Here is a 21,135-nt window from a genome sequence, read left to right as displayed (position 1 = left end):
GCCCCAGCTCCCTGGCTTTGGAGAACCCTAGGGTACAGCTCTGGGGAGCACCACTCTGTGGAGAGGTGGAGTCCAAGCCTCTCTTGTGAGGGTACTAATCCTGTACCAGATTTATTGCCAGCATGAGCCACTGGCCTCCATGGCTTGTCCTCTGTCCCTGGTGGCCCACAGGTTTTCCAGCTGCTGGCATTGGACTTTAAAATCAGGGCTTGGCTCCTGTGCCAACAGCTTTGAGGAGCAGAACAGCTGCAAGGCAGAAGAAAAGGTTATTTCACCCATTGGTGTTGTACAGTTAGAGCAGTTCTTTCTGCTTCTCGCAGGCCAGATGCAGGGGCTGGGTCCAGCCTTGTGTGCCTTCCTGCTGCCTTGGGGACTCATGTTTCCCAAACGCTGGGGGCCAGTCTTGGAATATTTACCTCTGCCATTCACACAGCTCACAGCAGCCGCTGTTTCTGGCAGCCAGCAGGCCATGGTGTGAAGGCTGCACCCCTGGTTGCAGTACCTGTGACTGCTGGGGGCTCAGAGGAGCTGGTGAAGTCCACACCCCCTTGCCCTGATTTGCTCCAGTGAAAAAAAAGGCTGTCAGGCTGGTTTTCATATGTATGCTTTTTAATATCATTAATTCCGTTACACTACACACAACCAGTAACAATGATAAATACTGCAATGGAAATGTTAAAAAAAAAATTATATACTTTTTTCATGTTTTTGAAAAAAACCCCCACATTTTAAAATAAATTAATGCATAAAACTGATGGTAGAAAAGAGAAAACCCAAAACAAACCATAACACAACTGATCTGTTTAAGGCAATACTCTACACAGACAGGAACAAAAGTACAACAGTGTGCTACATGATCTGAATGGGAAAAAAAGAAAAGAAAAGAAAACCCATACAAGATGCAGATTGATGCTTTGGGAATGAAAAAACTCCCAAAACCAGATAAAAAAAACAATGGCCAAGTTAAGTGCAGCATTAATACACTCTGCATGTCAAATGATTAGCAGGTTCCTAACAAGGACTAAGGTCAAGCTACAACAAATTTATCTTCCTAATTAAAAGGTTATTCAGGTCAAACCCTACATTTAACTCTATTTGCGTTTGGCTGTTTCAGCTATATTTCACTATATGCAAGGACAGCCAGAAATTCATCTCCTGCTCTTGAGATTAACACAAAGGTCGGGAGGTCTCCCATCCTGAAATGTATTTCCATTAAATAAATCCAAAAAGGATCTTGCTTTTGGTGACCCTGAAATGCCTCTCACCACCCCTTCCCCTGGGGCACCAGGCACCACACAGGGAATGGAGAGCTAGAAGGCATTTGCTTAGGTTGATTTTTTTCCATGCTGAGGACACAAAATGGAAGTGCAGATTTGATCCGGACCAGGAGGAGTGCTGTTTCTCTGTCTGCCAGAAGTGTCCATCTGGAGCCTGCTGAAAGTACTTTGCCAGCGTGGAAGAAACCCGTCCTGTACCCAGGCTCTGAATACAGGCAGGACATTTGCTATTAAGGTTGGTGCAAAGCTCCACACCTGCCTGGGCAGCCAATGAACCCCAATTATTAATGCAGCCCAGAACTTGGCCACTGGAAGATGGACAATAATTGTAATGCCAAAAAATCCCCCTCTCCCTCAAAAAAGAAAAGAAAAGGGACAGTAGCCACTTTCTGCCAACTTCCTCGGGTGGATCCCCATCAGCTGCCACCCATTCAAGATCGGCAGTGCCAGATCTCACCAGCAATGACCCAGTATATTCCCAGTAAGGTGCATGTCTGCAAGGTGCTGCTGGGGGCAAAGAAACTTCTTGGGACATGATTAGAGCCTCCTGTACTGCCCTGCTAGAGTGCGTGGGAAGGAAGCCATGGTACACAAGGAAAGAAACCCAACTGGAATCACTAGATTTGTGATGACCAATAACTGTCTGGGTTGCCTTGGGTTTGGGTGGGAAAGGGGGATGCAGAACTGGGCTGAGAATCACTTTGGTGCAACTGCCTCTGATGCTCATCACTAGTGCATGGGGGCAGGGGGAGGAAAGGCGACGGCTGCTTTGAGAAAAGGGGAGTGGAAGGAGGACGTGTGTGCAATATAACAAGGCTTGCGATTCTAGGACTAACCACTGGACACGGATACCGAAGATTACCTGTGAAAACTAGCTATCCTTCTACTGCTGCTGCTCCTTCCCCAACTTCCTGGTCTGATTCTCCTTCAGTTTGGGAAGCCATGGCTGTTTGGCATGATGGCCAGCGCCGACCCTCCCACCCCAGTCCTCGCTCAGCTCATGGGGTGACTCTGCTACAGGTTGGACAATGAGGTCTGGAAATCACGTCAGGCATAGACCGGCTCTGCGTGCCAGCCAGCACCTGCTTTCAGACCCTTCAGAAACCTATTTAAATGGCAGCTCATCTCCCTTATTAAACTGAAGGTTTAATAACCTCTGTGGAAGGAGTAAAAATGGTTTAAAAAGTGCAAAAAGGGGAGGGGAAAAACCCAACTTTCTGAATTGTCTCCCCTGCAAAGACTTATCCTACACCAGAGTCTTTCTCTTGGCAGAACTACAGTCCCACCAGTGTCTCAGTGCCCTGCCCCAGTGCATCAGGAGCAGAACCAACAGGCTCTCCACCAGGGCCTCTGCTGCAGGACTCCAACCCACACTAGGAGCATGTGGGCTGGCAGGTCTGGGACCCAGTCTGCAGACCTGGACCCACAGCACTGAGGCCAGGAGGGTGAAGGCATCCGGCTTGGTGAGCTGGATCTCACCAGGTTTTGCACGAACCTGGTGAATCCTCAGCCCCACAGCCTTCATGTGGGTGAAGAGAAATCCCAGCCTCCTATCTGACTCTCATCCCATCACATTCACTGACCTACAGCTGGCCTGACTTTTGCTTGGGGTTTGTCTTAGGACAGAAGCAGCCACACACTGAACACAGCTGCTACTGCAGCTTCTCCATGCAAAGAAACTGAACAAACAAATCTGTGAACTGGGGATGGATATGAAGGTCTGTCATGAAGAGTCCTTGCCCAAGTTTTTCAGCTCTTTCTGTGTGTCTGTATTATATCTCTCAACAAACTGTGTCTCCCAAATCATGGAAGCTTGAGGAAGGTGGGTAACAAATGGAGTTGCAGCTTATTTAGGTTGCAGAAGCAAGAAGGCAGTGTGTGTGAACAGGAGTGCTTCCCAGAGAGCGCACCTGGGACAGCTGCATGGGCAGCTAGAGGAGAAGTGCTGCTCTGGGAGGGTAAATATCTCAGCAGCTATGGGACTTAGCATGGACTTTTAGTGGCCTTTTCCTGGTGCCTGCTGCTCTGCTTTCCAGTGACAGTGTGAGTCACATTTTAATAAGGTTTATTTTGTACCTTCCACTCCCTGATCCAGTCCCACCACCTGTATCACCATTTGTTATTATGGAAATGCCTCCACAGGCCAAGCACCATCAGTGAGGTGGGCACTTTCCAGGAGCAAATCCTTCTTTTGCTGGAGCAGCTTTTTAGAGAAAGTAAAAGGCTCCAAGTCACCACCAGTGGCAAATGGGTCTGTAAAGCAATGGGAGAAGCTGCTCTCCAGAAGCACCAGGGAAAGCTGCTACCTGTCCTGCTAATGTCTGTGCTGCTCTGTGACATGGCTTGCTGCATGCTTCTGTGGGCCATGGGGCTGTGCTCTGTGTCATCTCAGTCAGTCCCAGCCTTTGACTCCCTAGCAAGCTGTCAAAGTAGTGCTCAGCCAGGCAGCACTCAGCTGCTGTCATCCTGGGTCTGCCAGCAATGTCAAGTGGGGCAAAGGAAGGGATGGAGCTGTAATTTTTGGGAAGCAATGTGGCAGCTCAGCTGCATAATACAGGAAGTTAAAATATGGACCACAACCCCTGTGAGAAACCTCCACTGACCTTCTGTAGATAATCCCAGGCCACAACACCTCCCTCTGTGCTAAATTCCTGGCCCCTCTGCTTCAGGTCTTGTGTGGTTCTGTAACAAAGGTGGGTTTGTCTGATGAGATGTGGTTTGGAGCAATCTCTCTCACAGCTGAGCCTTGAAAGGAAGTGACAAGTATGCCTAGAGGTGAAAAGCAGCTTAAAATGAAGACCTTCCCATGCCTTCCCAGTTAGCCCTGTGGCACTGCTCCTCTATGCAGATGTTGCTTTTGAACAGGCAGCCCAAGCTTGCTGAGCCAAGCAGCAGCCAGGTGCCAAAGCCTATGGCATTCTAAGTAAGTGGCAATACCCCAGGTGGGTTTGAAGTGAGAATGGAAAAGGAAAGGAGGAGCCCAGGCAGAACCACCAGTTTAAAGGCTAAGAGGATCATATGGTTGCTAAAAGCAAGAGCATGAAACTGCCATGGGAGTATCCCAAAAAATGAGCCTTGCAATCCTCTGTTCCCTTTCATCACTACTCGCCATCCCAAGTTGCACTTCCAAATTCCTTAATTCTGCTATCAGTGGATGGTGCTGTTGGGCCACCAAATCTTTGTACATGTTCCCTGTAGGAGCAGGCAAACTCAGAAGCCAGTTGTGCAAGAGTCAGCTGCCAAGTAACTGAGTAACATATCCTTGACAAACATCTTTCTCCAAAGATGTTTAACCTCTGTACTAACCTCCACCCCGCTGCCTTCTGGAATGTGTGAGCAACATCAGAAGAGGGTAAACAGAGGGAAAGAAGAGTAGTACTTTGAAAATAGGAATTAAATTTCTAGAGCATGGTATTTACATCCTGCTTGTAGATCTGTCCTATCAATGCTGCCTCTCACATTTGGCAATATCCATGCAGGGTGATGATAGCACTTTAGGAAGGCAGGTTTCTCCCACGTGCTGCAGAAGGGAATGGACATCAAAAAGGGATGTGACTTGCCTGAGGTTAGAGCAAATACCAACAGCAGCAAGGACCCCTGATCTCATTTCTGTGCTCTAACAGTCCAGCAGACCCACCAGGGTTGTATCTGGCTGCAGCACCAGCTCAGGGACAGGGTGTTTCTGGTGTGTGCATCTGAAAGCAAGATTTGCTCCCTGCTGGCATCAGCACTGCACTGAGACAGATCAACTCAGACAACTGGGATCTGCCCTAGGCCACGACAGCACTTGGCAATCTTTCTAGTTACTGCTTGTTTTCCTTTTCCTGTTTTCCATCTGTTGCCCAGCTGGGTCCTTCCTTTCTTCAAAAGCATCTTCATGTTTCTGTTGAGTCACACACAGGACACTGCATTTTCAAGCCTCCTGCAGTCTCCTGCACAGCCTGCAGGCCAGCCCAGGGTCAGACTGTGCATGGAAAGGAAAGGATTCTGCTCAGGATTGCAGACCCGTGTGTCAGCCAGCAAACTGCTGAACACAGTGGGTGCCTCCTTTTGGGACAAGTGCTGGTGAGACAAACCAGAAGGAGCTGAGTCCATCCTGTCCATGGGGAAGCTGTCTTGAAGCCCCTTTCAAAGTCCACACAGCAATGGTCACCTGCTTTTGCAGTTGCAATCTGCAGGCAGGATAGCCAGAAGAGCATAGCACACCCAGTGGCCAACCACACGTGTTAGGGACAGACAGGCAGCAATGTCAGACATCATCCAGTGGCTCTTCCAAGGGTTGACTTTAAGATGTGTCTGATAAGATATCAAATGAGCCTTCAGGATGGGCATCAGCCTCCTTTCAGCCGAAGTTTATTTACAAACACCAGAAAACGAGACATGACTATGCTATCTACAGACCCTCCTCAAGACTAGGACGATGTTCCTCCTCACAAAGACATCTGGAAATGTGGAGTTTGGAGACCGGAGAGATGGAACAGAGTGCTGAGACCCTGGAGTTCAAATCCAGCTCACATTAAAGTATACTATCTGATATTTTATCAGATTAACATCTGATAAAAGAAAAGGATTTGCTTACACTTAGGTAATTTGGTGACTGACATTACATAAAATCCTAACAAAAACCCAGTCTGGCTTTATGAGGCATCAAATGCAAATTCCTTTGTGGAGGCACCAGCATCAATATCTTTACATCCTGTTTGCATGGTAATTTAGATAGACAGTGATGAAGCATTTCATACTCCATGGTGTTCCTCTCCTTGGTTCTCTGTACAACTTTGGATTGAAAATGTGGCCTGAGAGGGCCATCTTGTTTGGTGCCAAGACTGGGGGAAGGAACAATTTTCTTTCTTGCATGCCACCTGCATTTAGGAGAGCATCCAGCAGCTCTGTAGATTTTGTAAAAATGCTGCAACAGAGAGTCAGAGTCTGTGCTCTTTCCTTCTGCCTTCTCCTGGCCATGGTGGCAGAGACTGGTCTAAGGAGAGCAGTGCCAGAATAGCTATCTATCTCCACACCTTCCCAGGAAATCACCACAGCATAACCTCCAACAAGGGCTGCTTGAGCAGAGAGGCTGGATCAGATGATCCCACTGTGGCCCCTTCCAGCCTTACCCATTCTGTGATGCTGAGGGCATAAGGAAAACCTGCTGGCTTAAGCAAAGGTCTGAACATGAGACCAAACAGCCTCATCTGTAGTTGATACATACCAATGGGCAGTCCTGAAAATTCCATAATGAGCCAACAAACATGCTTCATGGTAATAATCTGCTGAAGGGGCTGCAGTTCAGAATGGTTAGTGTTCAGTTTTCTATGACAGCCACATGTGCATTGCCTTAAGCCACTCAGCCTTTCTGGTAACGACCCTACACAGGTAACTACTTTTCCCCACCCTTTCTACATTATTCCCCTAATAAAATATATGAACACAAAGCATAGAGAGGAGAAGCCAAAAAATTGCCATTTTATGGTCCTGTACTGTCATGCCAAACCAACTATTTGTGCAACCAACTCCTTCTGCGCACAGGCAAAAACACTTGGGTTGTGCTTCAGTTTGTATTTGGAGGAAGCACCAGCTGTAACATTTGAATTCATCTCCCTCCTTCCCTAAAAGGTTGTGCTAGAAGCAGATGCACATCACAAAATGAAGAGGGCAGAAGACAGTTGGAGGCTTGGGGAATGCCTCAGGGCACATGGCAGGCAGAAACCAGCAACAGGGGCAATAAAAGGACTTGGTCATGGTGCCATGGGACAGTGGGTGTCATAGAATCACTCAGATTGGAAAAAGACCTTGAAGATCATAGAATCCAACTGTTAACCCAGCACTGCCAAGTCCACTAAGTGGAATTCTGTCCCTCAGAGGAGAGGTGTTAACCCTGGAGGATAACAGTGCCAGCAAGCACATTCTTAGACTGAACAGGATGGTGCTTGGTTATGGCTGGACCCAGCGACCTTAAGGGTGTTTTTCAACCTAGACGATGGCATGATTCTATGATAGCAGCATGATGGAGACCTTTGGGACGAGCAGTCCTCAGTGGCTGGCCCAGATGAAGAGATGGCTTCTTGGTCTAGCAGGCACTCCAAAATGCTCTGATCTCCTGAGCAAGGGCTGTGGGAAAGGCTGAGCGTGTGCAGCCTGGCTGGAAGGCACAGAGACTGACCCAGGAGGATAAATGTGATGAAGACATTCCATGGTACCGGTGCTGAACTGCAAAGTCCCTCTCCAGAAGAGTGAAGATTTAGAGAGCCTTGGTCATGTCCTATAGGATTTGGTTTGACCATGGTATTTCTATTAAGTTATAACTACATTACTCATTTTAAAAAAAAGACTCCTTAAGGAATGTTTTTCCCCTTTATCTTTCTCTCTACTCTCTACTTCCCTCACCTCCAGACAACTTGATAACCTCAACCTGAGTTGTATTTTGGAAATATTCCCCCTCAGCACTATCAGGTGGTGAGAAAATGAGAATTCACTTAAGGAACACTATACCTACAGGAGCTGGCAAGTTAACCACCACTTCTGCATGAAGAGGCAGAGATGCTCAGTAAACAACACCATTCAAGTCCTCTTTCTGTGGCCTGGAACCAGGGTGGCAGCGTGCTGTTTTAGGGAAAGGGGAGAAGCACAGCTTTAAAAGTTGTCAGTACTATCCAGTGAATAGTAAAGCCCAGGAATTTTGTGTGCCTGCTCTTTCACTCCCACTGTGGCTGGTATCAAGCTTTGCACTGCACAGAGTGAATCCCCAGGATGTTAAATAAATCTCCTGCTAATTATGAATAGGACTTCTTAAAGACTCAGCTCACTTCATACAGATTTCAGATGGGGGATCTGTCTGTTGTGGTGCAGCTCAGGCTCTGCTTTGTGACTCAGGAATTCAGAACTGCCCTCATTTTTTTCCTTTCCCAGGCTACAAAGCAGGTGATGACCCAAGGCAGGTGGTCCTTCCTCCTGAAAGGCCAGGAAAACACAAGAATTGTGCCTGTGGCAAAAGATTTCAACACTGAGAAAAATGCCAGCCCATCCCTTGCATATGCTGAAGCCAGCAGTGTAAGACCGGCCAGTGAGAGGACATGTTTCCTAATTCCGGAAGTGATTCTGCATTAAAAACAATCTGCTGGTGAACTGGCAGCTCCGCCCAGCAACCTAATGTAACAGGTTCCCTAACTTTTCACCAAATAAAACACAACTACTCCTGACAAGGGACAGCTGTAACATAGACCACATCTGGCTCACAAGTGGGCAGATAGGGGGTGAACAGCAGTTTCCTGTCATGGGCATCTTTCAGCTGAAGCTGTTCATAAGTCTGCTGTTGCTGAAAATTTCTCTCAAGTCTGACCCCACTGCACTGATGACTTCAGCATTAATGAGTCTCTTCCACAGGCAGCCAGAGACACAGTGTCAAGAGAATATCAGGAGTCAAGCATTGTTAAAATGTGCTTTCTCCAACTAGCTTTTCCAGCACTGTCATTCAGGCTGTACATCTCTAGTCCTGACTTATGCAGGATTCACTTCTTCTCAGTTGAACAAAGTTTAAGATTTTTGGAAAGAGATGGGTTGCCCAGGGTTTAAATACAGGCTGAAGTCAGAATACGTGACTGAACTGAACTCACGAGTATGGTTGGTATTCCCGGGCAAGGAGCAAATCCCTGAAGTGCATGGATGGATTGCAGATCGAATCTGATGTGTTTGGTGGTAATTTAATGTGGTGCTAAGAGTAGATTGCATTGGCTATGTGACACAACAGCTCTAGCTAGTACTGACTCACAGTGAAATGTCACCTGTTTGTCCCTTTTGCAAGTGAATGAATTGTGTCATGCTAGTCCTGGCTAGCCTTGCCATAAGAAAGGATGCCCTGGTCCGTCCCCATTCCTGTGCCCCAGTTATAGTATCATTTTGGTTATGCAAATGAAACAGGTTTAGTGAATGAATTAAGAACTGACTTCCTCTCATTGGTAAAACACTTTGATACCTCCAACTTGCCCTTATCTTGCAGATGGATTGGTTTCAGTGGGCAGGATTACCTGAAGTCCCAACTGACCTTTCCCATTCTGAAAAAAAGACACTTTACAAAATATCCCCAGTGCCTAAACAAACCAAGGAGGTATCTCTGGACCCCTCTGCATTCGCTCTCCAGATCAGTCAGTTCTGCCAGGCACTGCCTGGCACTTTGAGCAACTTGTCTTTTGTTTTACCATAGCTTAAAATAAGTTATCAACCAATCATAAAATGAATTTTTTGGTTTCTCCTGGCTCCATGAACACAAAGAGGTGCACGTCCTACCATAGGAGGAAGCAATGGCTGTTAAGTTTTACAGTTATAGTGGAAAGCACTGATCACAGCCTGCCGGCCTCACTACTGGATGTGACAGGCGGTGGAGGAGGTGGCTTGGCAACACATGCAGGTGGGGTTGACCGATTTAGGGGGGATTAAGTCGAGGTCCTCGTCGTCTGGGATCTCATCTAACCGGTACCCATCCTTTAGCAGCTGGATGTTCAAGTCTTGGTTGATCTGCTACAGACAAAGAGACAAACAGTCAAACACTTGGGACTTCTTACTTCTGGTGGTCAGAAGAGAAGAAGGTCCCCTATTCTGGAATGTATTTCCCCATCATCAACAGTGCCCCACTAATGAAACAGTCCTAGTTTTTGACCTCAGGTGAGGGGAAGGTACTAGGGTACTAGCTTCTTCCAGAATAGGAGTATCTAGAGTGAGGTACATTATATTTGGTACATTATTTTTTTCTGGAATAATTTTTTCCTGACAACAAGCCCTCAGTTAAAGTAATGTAATAATAGTATTTACTGTCAGATGGGCAGTCTCCTCTCTCAGTCTGGGCCACACTATAGCAGTTAAAAGATGGTAAAGTTTGGCTGTGTAATCTCAGATTCAAGTGCTGCCCTAACCGGGTCTATGTAAACAACCCTTCATCAGGGCACAGAAACAGCTCAGATCATCTGATACAGTCACTGCTCTTGGCTGTTTCCCAGGGTTTCAGAGGTATTTTATCCAAGGAAGAGATAAAAGTTCTGAGCAGTTTGTGGGCAGAATGGCTGCTCAGCACCCTGGATGCAAAATCCTGCAGAAGCAGTAGCCAGAGGCTGAGCAACAAATTCATGAGAGTTCGGGAATATAATCAGAAACAATGCAGAAGGACTAACAAGACTGAGCTTCCTGCCTTTTCTCTTTGAAAGGGCAAGAGTTCATATCTGCAAGTCCTCTCTGGAATTTCTGCTTGCTCCAAGTAAACACACACTGGATGACCCTGACCACTTCAATAACTGGAAATCACAGCACACCCTCAGATCCTTTATTTGTGTCCTTGGCATGCATACAGCTGCTGAGCTGCCATGGCAGACAAGACGATGCTTTTGCACCTCATGGATCACTGCAAGACTAAGCAAAATGAGAGAAAGTTTGAGTGAAACCAAAGGTAGCTGCGAAAACTGCTGATGGGCAGATCTCTGTGCCATGGCAGTGAGGATATGGAGCCAACTGGATCACCAGGGAAGAAAGCAACATGACACAGTTTCTGCCATGGCCCCTTCCAGAGTCACAGAGTCTATACCACTACTAATTTTGTTGTGTTGCCATTTCTGCCTGTGCAAGGCCCCTCTGAGCCATTTCTGGCCTTTCTGTTATTCACATTCATGGCAAGGATGGCAGGAGAGAGTATAACTCACCTCAGCAGATGAGTATCCCGAGGAGGAATATCTGGACATATCAAAGTCATCATCACTGCAGGGAAGTACAAGATACAGCAAAGAAGGAATTGGTTAGATGAGACCTGTATTCCCCACTTAGTCCTATCTTTCTTGTGCCATGAAACTGTTCTTGAGGCACAGAGAAGTTACATCAAGGAATCCTGTAGAGAAGCTTTCATCTGTGACCCTCAGATCTTTCTATCACAGTGCCCTCTACTCACAGCTCCTCTCACTTGTTCTCACACTGAGACCCATTACAGCACAGGTCAGAGGGAACAGTGGAGGGAAGAGTGTGAGTGCTGCCCTCTGGCATGAAAACTTGCTTAGGCTGTCATGTATATCATCTTTTTAACCTTTTGCATACCTGTCTGTATCCAGGGCTACCAGGGGCTTTTCATCGGGACTCTGGTCTAGCGACGAGTAGCCCTTATTGGGAACGACGAGCCTGAAATAATTAAATGTTGTCCATTAACCACACAGTAAAGCTCAGCAGCACACACTGCCTAGGGTAAAGCTGTATGATAGTTGGCTTTCCCCATTTCACTTCTTTGCAAGCCCTCACTTATTGATGAAGATGTTTAAATGGGTGCAATTCAGAGGGAGCGAGCTGTGTCTCTGGGTAGCCTACAGTAGTTTCACAGGGATAAACACTGGGCAGGCTTTGGGAACATACTCCCCCTGGAAGAAAAAAAAATTGGGACACTCTGCACTTCATTCTGGTGAACCTGTCTGGCTAGGACTGCTTGTCGTATCAGATTGCTCATTTTTGTGTTGCCTTTTTTTTCCTGGCAAGGGTACCTGACACTAGCAGTAAATACACAGGAGAAGGAGTACACAGGGGAAGGCAGAGGCTCAGCGATCCCACTGTTCTGCTATTGGAGATCAGGAATATGATGTGGTCTCTCTTTCTGAGTCCCTATCCAGGACCCTGGCAACACAACACTTCTTGAGATCTCAGTCCTAAATTTAGTTATATTAGAAATATGAGCCGGTGTGCCCAGCATAAGAGACCAGTCAGACCAGCACGTTTTGAACTCCATTTTTTTTGTGATGACTTTCACTTAATCAGAAATGTTACAAAGGCTGTAGGATGACTCTGCACCTTTAATTGCCTGGGAGAGTTTGTGAAATGGAATGTAGGCTTCAGAACTTCTAGGATAAGGAAAATGTGTTAATACAATGGTTTCTTGTTCACATCAGAGTTCTTTCATCCAAAAAAACTGCAAAACTACTTTGGTTCACATTTAAATTAAGATTAACTAAACCAAGCAAATGGAGTAAGATTCTTTGTTCAGCAGGTAGGAACCATAAGAGTGACAAAAATCTTCTCATTCAATGAGATAACTCAGGTTTTCTTCCAAGCGGTCTTTAACAACACACCATGATGCACAATGATGCTTCACTAAGAGTGTAAGAAATGAAAATCCAAAGATGATAATCCATGTCATCTGTGCTCCCAACTCTCTAACTGCCCGAAATGTTTTTCTGCTTCTGTGCAGAAAATTGCAGCAAGCCATTAATAATTTTAGAAATAAGAACTCCTGGCAAGCACTGTCAGTGGGCAGGCTCAGGGAGAGTAAGATACATCAAATCCTATAACAAAGCAGATACATAGGTTCACAATTAGTTATATTTTCTTACTGTGTCAATTGAAACATAAATAAGTTAATTTAAAACCTAATGCAGAATTTCCAAAGTGCTGCACCAGGGGACTGGAGAAAATGGGATCTACTTGCAAAATTCAGTAGCCCTTCTTGCAGAAAGGGGACAGTCCTTCTGCTCCTGAGGTATGTAGGCAGGAACTCAAGAAGCAAAGATGTCTGGAACTGAACCTGAGATTTGGCAGCACAAGTTTGCCCATACAGATATCAGAAATACTGACTCCCATTTTCACTCTCCAGTTTCCAGTCCCTGCTCCATATATACTCATTGACAATTGTGATTAAATCATCAGTGAACAAAGCACTCTCAGAAGATTTAGGAGGAGAATGCTGTGGTGATATTTACTTGATGAAAAAATCCCACTACATCTTCTTCTTGAGAAATGCCTTTTTTCTAAATAATAAAAATCTTCAATTTAACTGTAACAGGCAAAAATTGTTATAGTGTCTCTGCCCCTGATTTAAGTCTTTCCCTCACATCCTGATGGTCCTTACTTTCACTTCCCACTGTCCTTGGAATAAAGTTGGGTAGCAGTGGTAGCTGCTTTCATCTGCAGCTGTCCCAGTATGAGCTTCTTGTCTTTGTGTTTTTGCTCACTTGAAGCAACACAAGTTGGAACACAAATTCCAAGTTTAGGTCATCCTGAGTGGACTGTAGTACCATCCAGCCATGTCCAAGTGTGTGCATGGTGTTGTGGCCTCCGTGCTCATAGGAAGAGTGTAGAATCAGCCCTACCTTGTTCACATTTAATTTGCTTTTACAGAGACTGAGAGTGTTATAGATCCAATTACTCTCACCTGTAAGGCTGGCTGCACCCTTGTCCCAGAAGAGGACTGAATGGTGAAGGCAACCTTGTACTTGTACTAGAGGCTGGATGTCAGAAATCCACAGGGATAATACAGAATAACAGAGGCCTTGGGGAAGAAGGACAAGGTGGAATAGAGACTAGGAGAGGCAAAGCACAAAGGAAAATGTATTTGATGAGAAGAGCAGAACTGTCAAAAAGGGGAAAATGGCTTTAGCTTATTCTCCTGCAGAGACCTGAGGAAGCCAACAGTTCAGACTTAAATCATAACCTGCAAGTTCTGCAGTGTATCCTCCTGGACTATATCCCATTATACTGCAACCATTACCCTGTGAAAAGCTGCTTGAACGAGCTTGTGGCATTTCTGCCTTGCTGGTGTTGCCCTGTCTGTGGCAAGACAGACTGAACCATTCAGAGGTGTTCAGATGTCCTTAAGTGAAAAGAAACTGAGCTGGCTGTTTGAAATCTTTTGTCAGTAGGTGTCACTGCTCTGCTCTTTCCATCGGCAGCTTGGAAATAACAACCACTCCATGGAAAATGCACTCATGTTATAGGTAGATACCTCTATTTATCCCATCTTCTCTCCTTTATTATCTTCCTCCACTGATTTCTGTGTTTCTAAACCTCTCAAGCAGCAAATCTGCTACCATTCCTCTCAGGATGCTAGCTTGCAGCCTACTGCCAAAAGAAAACAAGTTTTTCCAGCATGTACTTGGAAGATAAGGAGGAACAGTGGGCCTGGAAAACCAGCTGAGCACAGTTCCTGAGTTTCTTGCTGCCATGAAGGGTCTGGCTCTTTTATATGGCCTCAACACCCAAACACAGAGAGGAAGCAATGCAGCATATTCCAGCCACATTTCAGGGGCTTACAACTAAAAGTTGACAGGGTCCTGCCAGGATTTATTACTAATATTTTGTGTCTGGAGAATTAGTGTGAACAAGAAATCTCATCTCTCAGATGCATTGCATATAGAGAGGCACTGACCTGCAGCTCCTATTCAGTTTAATATATGGTAATCAAGGCAACTTTCCCATTCATCAGTAAATATCCAGCATTCTGCAGATTCTTCTGTCATTTTAAGTGAGGTGCTCCACTAAAAACTGCCACCTTTCTAGTGGCATGCAAAGCATGCAATTCTGTGGGTTCATGAGGTTTCCTCCCTTCTGAACATAGGTAACTAATACATTGGTGTACTGAAGTTTGCATGGAAAAAAATAAAAATACTCTAAAATAAAATATTCAGCTCGGAATGTCCTTGTTTACAGCAGGTTGTAACACTGCCTGATACTGTCTTACAGAGCTCTTCCAAAGCATCTCCAGCAAAGTGTGACCATGCTGTTCCAAGGGTGGAGGAGATGTATAGCAAGGCACACAGAGATGGATTATTTACAAGCCTCCACTAAATCCATCAGGAGGGGAAGGGGTCACCATCAAAAAGGAGCAGTGGAACTTACTGTGACAAAAGCAACCAAGGCAGAGCTATGCTCTGAACCAACGTGTGTTTCATGAAGCAACACTGCTCCTCTCCCACTGGCAGGATTAGGTGTTACATGAGACTACCCAGAACCTGTAGGATGGCCCTATCAACCCCTTGATTTCAACCAGGCTGGGCTACCTCTGCATTCTACAGGCTGCACTGCCACTGGTCCTGGGCTCAGCTGCCCTGCATCTTCCCAGGGCCTGGGATGCAACACAGCACAGAGCATTTGGGCCCGCCAGCTCCAGGAAGGGCCATCATTGCTCTTGCAATGTGTCTGGCAGTAGGCAAAAGCAATGAACACAGTCCTTGACCACCCCAGGGCCATTAGGGATTGCAGCTCAGAGCACAGCTACCAGTACTTTTCCAGTCTTTTACCTTGTTCGTGCCATCACATTGTTCTTCTTGGGCTGCTGATTAACTGGGCTTCCCATGTTGCCATTCTTCAGGGAGCCCTTCCGAGCCAGCTCCCTCTGCTTTTCTGCACAGAAGATAGGAAAGGGAAAAGCAAAATTAGAGCAACAGCCTGGATGGCCACCATAAAGCTGAAGAAACCCAGACCTGATAGTGGCAAAAGGCACAGCAGAATTAACAGCAAAGGACATGACCTTGCCGTCTCTTACAGAGGGACGCTGCAAAGGCCAGATGAGCTGTGTCCCACTTTCTCTAAGGTCACCAGACCTATCTACCTTCACTCATAGCAACTTGTTGGCAGCAACACACTAAAATCTTGGTCTCCAAGACCCTAAGGTCTTGGACCTTCTGGATGAAACCCAGCTGAGGCAGACAAAGGGCAGAGACCTTGTCCCTGTCTGCAGCTGGTTGCTGCATGGACCCCAGTACTGTGCTGTACTAATATGGCTCTGCCTCCAGCAGGGATGGGAACCCAGGGATGGATAAAAATTGATGTTAAATTTTCTGATTTGAAATTCTTCCTTGTTTCCTCTGGAAGATCAGTTGTGTTGAGTTACCTGCTAGTCACAAAAGTTGAGCTAACCACCCCAATCTCATCCTGCAATGGCAGGCAAGGCTTGTATGGAAATGCTGAGCATGGGGCCAGTAACGTAGGAATGAAACCAGTTAAAAAAAAAATTCTCCAGAGTGTGAGAAAATGCTGGAAACTACTTTTGTGGCATGCCTGAATAACAGGTATACCAGGCTGCTTGCTGAGGAACCTGAATAGTGAATTTGTTTTGCTTCTGCTTCCCCTACAATGTGTGAATTCTGGTGGTCGGTATTTTTGTTATTGTTGTTGTTTTGTTATTTTCTTTTGCAAATTTTATTTCCCTTTGGAGAGAAAAGCAGCTTTTCTCACTTACACTTTCCCTTCCCCACAAGTCAGAGCAGGGGGACACAGGTCCAAGACTCCCCTTGAGGGAGAAATAAGCAGCAGAGATGCCTAGAGATTGTGATGCTGAGGAACATGGAGAGAAGAGTACATACACCTACAAACCATACCCAGCCTGCTCCTGCTGACAGCAGAGGTGAATAAATGCTCATGGAACTTGGCAGGAAAAGGACTGGATTAATAACTCACTCTGGCGTGAGCAACTAAGAGACTGATTCAGTATTGAAATCAAAACCTTAAATCAGAGAATTTCTCAGTATGGAACTTGCAAATGCATTGGTTACCTCTGACTCCAGAATAAAAGGCTGATATTTTGCAGGCTACATGAATTTTGCTGTTCAGAGAGAGATAAAGTGAGACTATGGAGGCAAATACTTACAACACTAAATACAACCCACTTTCCACTCATCTCCATCAGAAGCTCCAGCACTGACCACAAATACACAGCACTGAGACAAGCTGCCAGTGCTTCAGGATGCTGATGAAATGGTTATAGGTGACTGAACACACTGTGAGTGCAGGTGTGATGGCTTGCAGGTAATCATCAGCAACACCAGCAGGGCTGAAACAGCCAGGGGAGCCTTAACCATATCCAGGTTCCTTCTGGCTTTTCACTAAAGCTTCCTTCAAAAAGCAGGATAGAGCAGAGAAGGTTGGGAGGGTACGAAGCAGCCTGTGTGTGCCTTTGACATTACAAAACAACTGGGGGTCTGAAAATCTTGTCTGATCATTAGCAGGATCACTGTGTTGGGTGATGGATTTGGTTTGTGTGTGAATTTTTGGTAGTGGAGGGTTACACAGGTGAGTTCTGTGAGAAGCCTCTAGAAGTTTCCCTGTGTCTAACAGACCCAAGGCCAGCTGGATCCAAGGAGGACCTGCTGCTGGTCATGGCTGGGCCCATTAGCAACAGTGGTAGAGACTCTGGGATAATGCAGTTAGGAAAGGGGGAAAAATCCTGCACAACTGCAGCCAGAGGAGTGAGGGTATGTCAGAAACACCCCTGCAGACACCCAAGTCAATACAGAAGGAGGAAGAGGAGCGGCTCCAGGTGCCAGAACAGATTCCCCCATAGCCCATGGTGAGGTTCCCCTGCAGCCCATGGATCTCTCCATAGGGGAGCAGAGATCCATCTGCAGTGCATGGAGGACCCCACGACAGAGCAAGGGGGTGCCTAAAGAGGCTGTGACCCTGTGGGAAGCTCATGCTGTTGTTGTTTTTAGTCCTCTGTCCAGCTGAGTGACAGAGAAGCTTTGACTGGCTCCTGCTGTCCAGCCAGGGTTATCCCACCACAGACAATCTACCTGTCTCCATGCTTGAGTTGAAGCAAAGCAGCAGTTTTCTCTTTCAGGGGAGAACCTGGAGAACACAGACAGCTGTGCTGTCAGTCTGACTCATGGGGGAATTAGGCTGCACTGGTTCCACTTCAGCTAATCCTGGATGTCATGTCAGAAGAAGAACACATGGAGCAGCACATGAGTGTGTTTGTGTATGTGAGGAGGGGGTCCAGGATCCTTTTGATATCACTATCCTGCTCTGAACAGCATGGGGAACAGCCTTTCACCTGGATCTGCCAACCACATCACACCTTGTCCCTCCATTATGCCCCTCCTCAAGTGCTCACCTTGTCACTTCATCTTTGAGACACTCTGTCCCTTATGACCCTAAAATCATTTAAGGGAAGATGCATCTGCTCAAAGAATAAACCACTGCTTTCCTGCTAGCCCCACACAGGCCTGTGCTGCTCACTGACTCCATCTGAGCCATTCAGCATCTGCTCCACGTGCTGCTTCAAGGTAAGCTCTGCTGGTGACAAGACAACAGCCAAGCAGACAGACCATGGAGCATTCAGAAAGGCAGGGGTAACACTTAAGTATAAAGTAGCAAAGGAAATGCATGCTGCAGGCACGATCAGCACCGTAAGTGGCCCAGCCTTGTGTCCTGCCTGGCAATGGTCTCCTATTACAGAAGCAAAGGTCCTTAATAAGCAGGTGCCCCAGCATGCCAAACACTCAGCAAACTGTCCCTGTCCCAGGATCCGTTCACCTGCCTGATCCAGGAGGTGTCAGAGGATGGATGGACACATAACCGCATGCTGACAAGTGACGCACACCCCCACAGGGAGCCTCCTTTAGAAAGAGTCATGTCTAAAACGAGAGGGGCTGAATTCTCCCCTGAACATGAGAACACCTACAGCCCTAAGGAATGATTTCAACCTTGAGATGATTTAGTGCAATGTAAAATGGTTACCTGTTCAGCTGGCAGGATCTGTCTAGCTGCTTTATGATGACAGAAAATAGTAATGGAGCACGGGAAGCAGAATGGACTTAACATGAATGTGTCTGAACTAAAAATCAGACTCGAATGAATCCTTAACATTACTTCTCTGGTTTCAGCATTTAAACAAAATCATAACCAGTTTTAATAACATTTCACATTTTTTTAATACACGAAATGCTGAACAGTTTTTTGGTGCATGTTGCGGTGGCCTTGGTTTTGCTTACTATCTTCCCCAAACCAGAAATGCCAAAAGTACGCATATGCTTGAGTCTCCTGCAGAACTGCTCCTTTTGTGAAATGACGCAAAGCAGACAACCCAGGAATCTAGTGAACATCACGCTGTACTATGCTGAAGAGCTATTTGGAAGATCAGACACCCAAAATCCACATTTTCCGTTTGTCCCAAGATAGCGGGTGAGTCTGGCTATGATCAGACAGTGGTGGGTGGAGAGTGGTTTAGGATGCCATTGTCACACTGTCACTGTGCTTGACTACCTGCAGCCCCCTCAGCTGAGGCAGCCTGACTGGCACAAACACTATTTTATGCCAGATGAGGCTGATTTGCTTCCTTTGCACTGTGGGACGGAACAAGCAGATGCTGACTGCTCCTGTCTCTTTGCTGAGAGCTGCTGGCTGGACCTCAGTAACTCAACTGCTTGTGAACCTGCCTGACCAGGAGAAGATGGAGCTTCCTGCTATGGGGACAGTGGAGTGTGGACCCATGGGATTTGCTGCAGCGGCAAGAAAAAGAGAAATTAATCCAGTGTGCCAGAGTTGTATTTTTTCATTTTCAAGGTTCATGAGATGAGACTTTGGGATGTATTTCTCTCTCTGTCCCCCACAGTCAAATTGTTTCTGAGGCTGAGGACTGCAATTCCCAGATGAATTCTAATTTCTCAAGTAAGCTGAGGATTTAAATTACACACTAAATGAAATTAATATGTCTGCTTAAATTCTGCTGAATGATGAACAGATCCATGAGCAAATGAAAAGAATGAAGTGCTGCCTACAGCTTCTTCAAGCCGAAGTCCTGATTCCACTTCACTTGCATCACTTAGCTGGGGACATTAGCATGAATGCAGCTAACACTGAAACCTCTACCTTTCACCTCTGACAGAGAGTATTTGTCAGTGAGGACCGTGTCATTGCTCGGAGAGGATTTTAGGGTAGGTACATCAGTATGTGCTTTGCCTGCAGGCTGCATGGAAAAGAAGGTATAAGAAAGCTGTGTGATAGAGCCATGCTGATCCCAGCGCTCCCTGGAGTGTAGGTGTGACCATGTGGGTGGCATTAGTGCAGCTGATGGCTGTGCCTACCTGCAAGGAAAAAAAAAAAGGCAAAAGAAAAGCGATTTTTACTAAACAAGTGTAGCAGAAACAAAAAGGACCTATCTGTGGCTGGTCCCCTGCTGTGAATACAGGGAATACGATTTCAAGCTGATACACGCATCAGCACTTATTATTCAGGACAGGCTATCTGAATAAGGATTGTTTCACTCAGTTTCAGAAAAGACTGTTCAGATAGCAAGGGTCAGACAACTATGTCACCCAACTACCAACCTGGGTGAGACGCAGTATTCTTAGTATTCTGTTAGTTTTCTGATCCAGCCAAACTCGGGAAAAATAGTGAACTGTTCTCTAGTTTCTAACTCCAGTTGTGTGAACTGGCTAGCAAGAAAAGGTGTATGAATCTGTCTTCCAAGGTCCCTCCTGGACTAGGTTTTAAACATCCAAATAACAGCATTTCCATCCATTTCTATCTGGCTGCTGCTCTGTGCCTTTAGCATGGCTGAGAGCTGGCACAAACACCAGTGGGCTGGGAGTGGTTTTAAGCTCCCTTCAGCTACCAAGAAGGCCTGATCAAGATCTGGTAAATGACCTAGGGACTACAAAGTTAATGTTTGTGTCTACTGTTCAAGGATGCAGCCCTTAACTTCTTGGCTGGGAGCTATTCACAGCAGCAGGCAGTGCACTGCACGCACAGCAGTGCAGGGCTCATTCTGAGGTAATCCTCAGCTAGAACACTGCCTGTGCAAGTTATTGAAAGGTTTCTGAGGGCCTGGATGACATTATTTTGCACTTCTCTTCAAAAAACACACACCAAAACATCACACTATTCCTTAGCACAAAGGAGAATGTGTAAAGAACTGCTCCAGTCCCAACCAAAGTTACCACCTATTTACACCATGCATTTCCAGAAGTGGCTTTATGTTCCCAGCAGCACGTCATCATTCCCTAGCCACTCTATCCCAGCCCCAAAGTTCATTTTTCCGATCCTCATGTGATTACGGGAAGGAATGGCTTCTCTGCTCCTACCCACTATTGGGCTTTGTCCCAGAGGAGAGCAGGTCATTTCCTGCAGTGAAAACCTCATAGCTGTACACTTTTGAGAAAAAAAAAAAAAAACAACACTATTTTCAACATACAGAGCATTTTATCTCTTCATGGTGTGATACAATGGTGAATCATCTTTGTAAAACAGTAAGTTGTGTTTTACCACTGGTATAAACTATTTAACTGGTTTATCTTAGAGCCATGTAGAGCATCTGTGGCAGCAGGGGAGCACAGAACCAGGATTCCTGCTCCCA

The 21,135-nt window shown here is 46.1% G+C and overlaps 1 protein-coding gene across 3 annotated transcripts in view; it reads right to left on the bottom strand.

Annotated features, from left to right (window-relative positions):
- Positions 1-591: 591 nt before the first annotated feature.
- The window catches only part of FAM219A (family with sequence similarity 219 member A), a 96,415-nt gene continuing 75,871 nt past the window's right edge, over positions 592-21,135 (bottom strand). For 2 of the 3 annotated variants that reach the window (XM_032095581.1, XM_032095583.1), the window contains exons 3-6: positions 15,302-15,404; positions 11,343-11,423; positions 10,958-11,012; positions 592-9,788 (exon numbers count right to left, since the gene is read on the bottom strand). In XM_032095581.1, coding sequence (XP_031951472.1) covers positions 9,630-9,788; positions 10,958-11,012; positions 11,343-11,423; positions 15,302-15,404 — 398 coding nt within the window. In that variant the 3' untranslated portion in view covers positions 592-9,629. The remainder of the gene's footprint in view (positions 9,789-10,957; positions 11,013-11,342; positions 11,424-15,301; positions 15,405-21,135) is intronic. The other variant, XM_032095582.1, reaches the window with a different exon arrangement.

This window comes from Corvus moneduloides, chromosome Z (assembly GCF_009650955.1).
Source record: "Corvus moneduloides isolate bCorMon1 chromosome Z, bCorMon1.pri, whole genome shotgun sequence".
NCBI lineage: Eukaryota > Metazoa > Chordata > Aves > Passeriformes > Corvidae > Corvus > Corvus moneduloides.
This window is presented reverse-complemented; position numbering and strand designations above follow the sequence as displayed.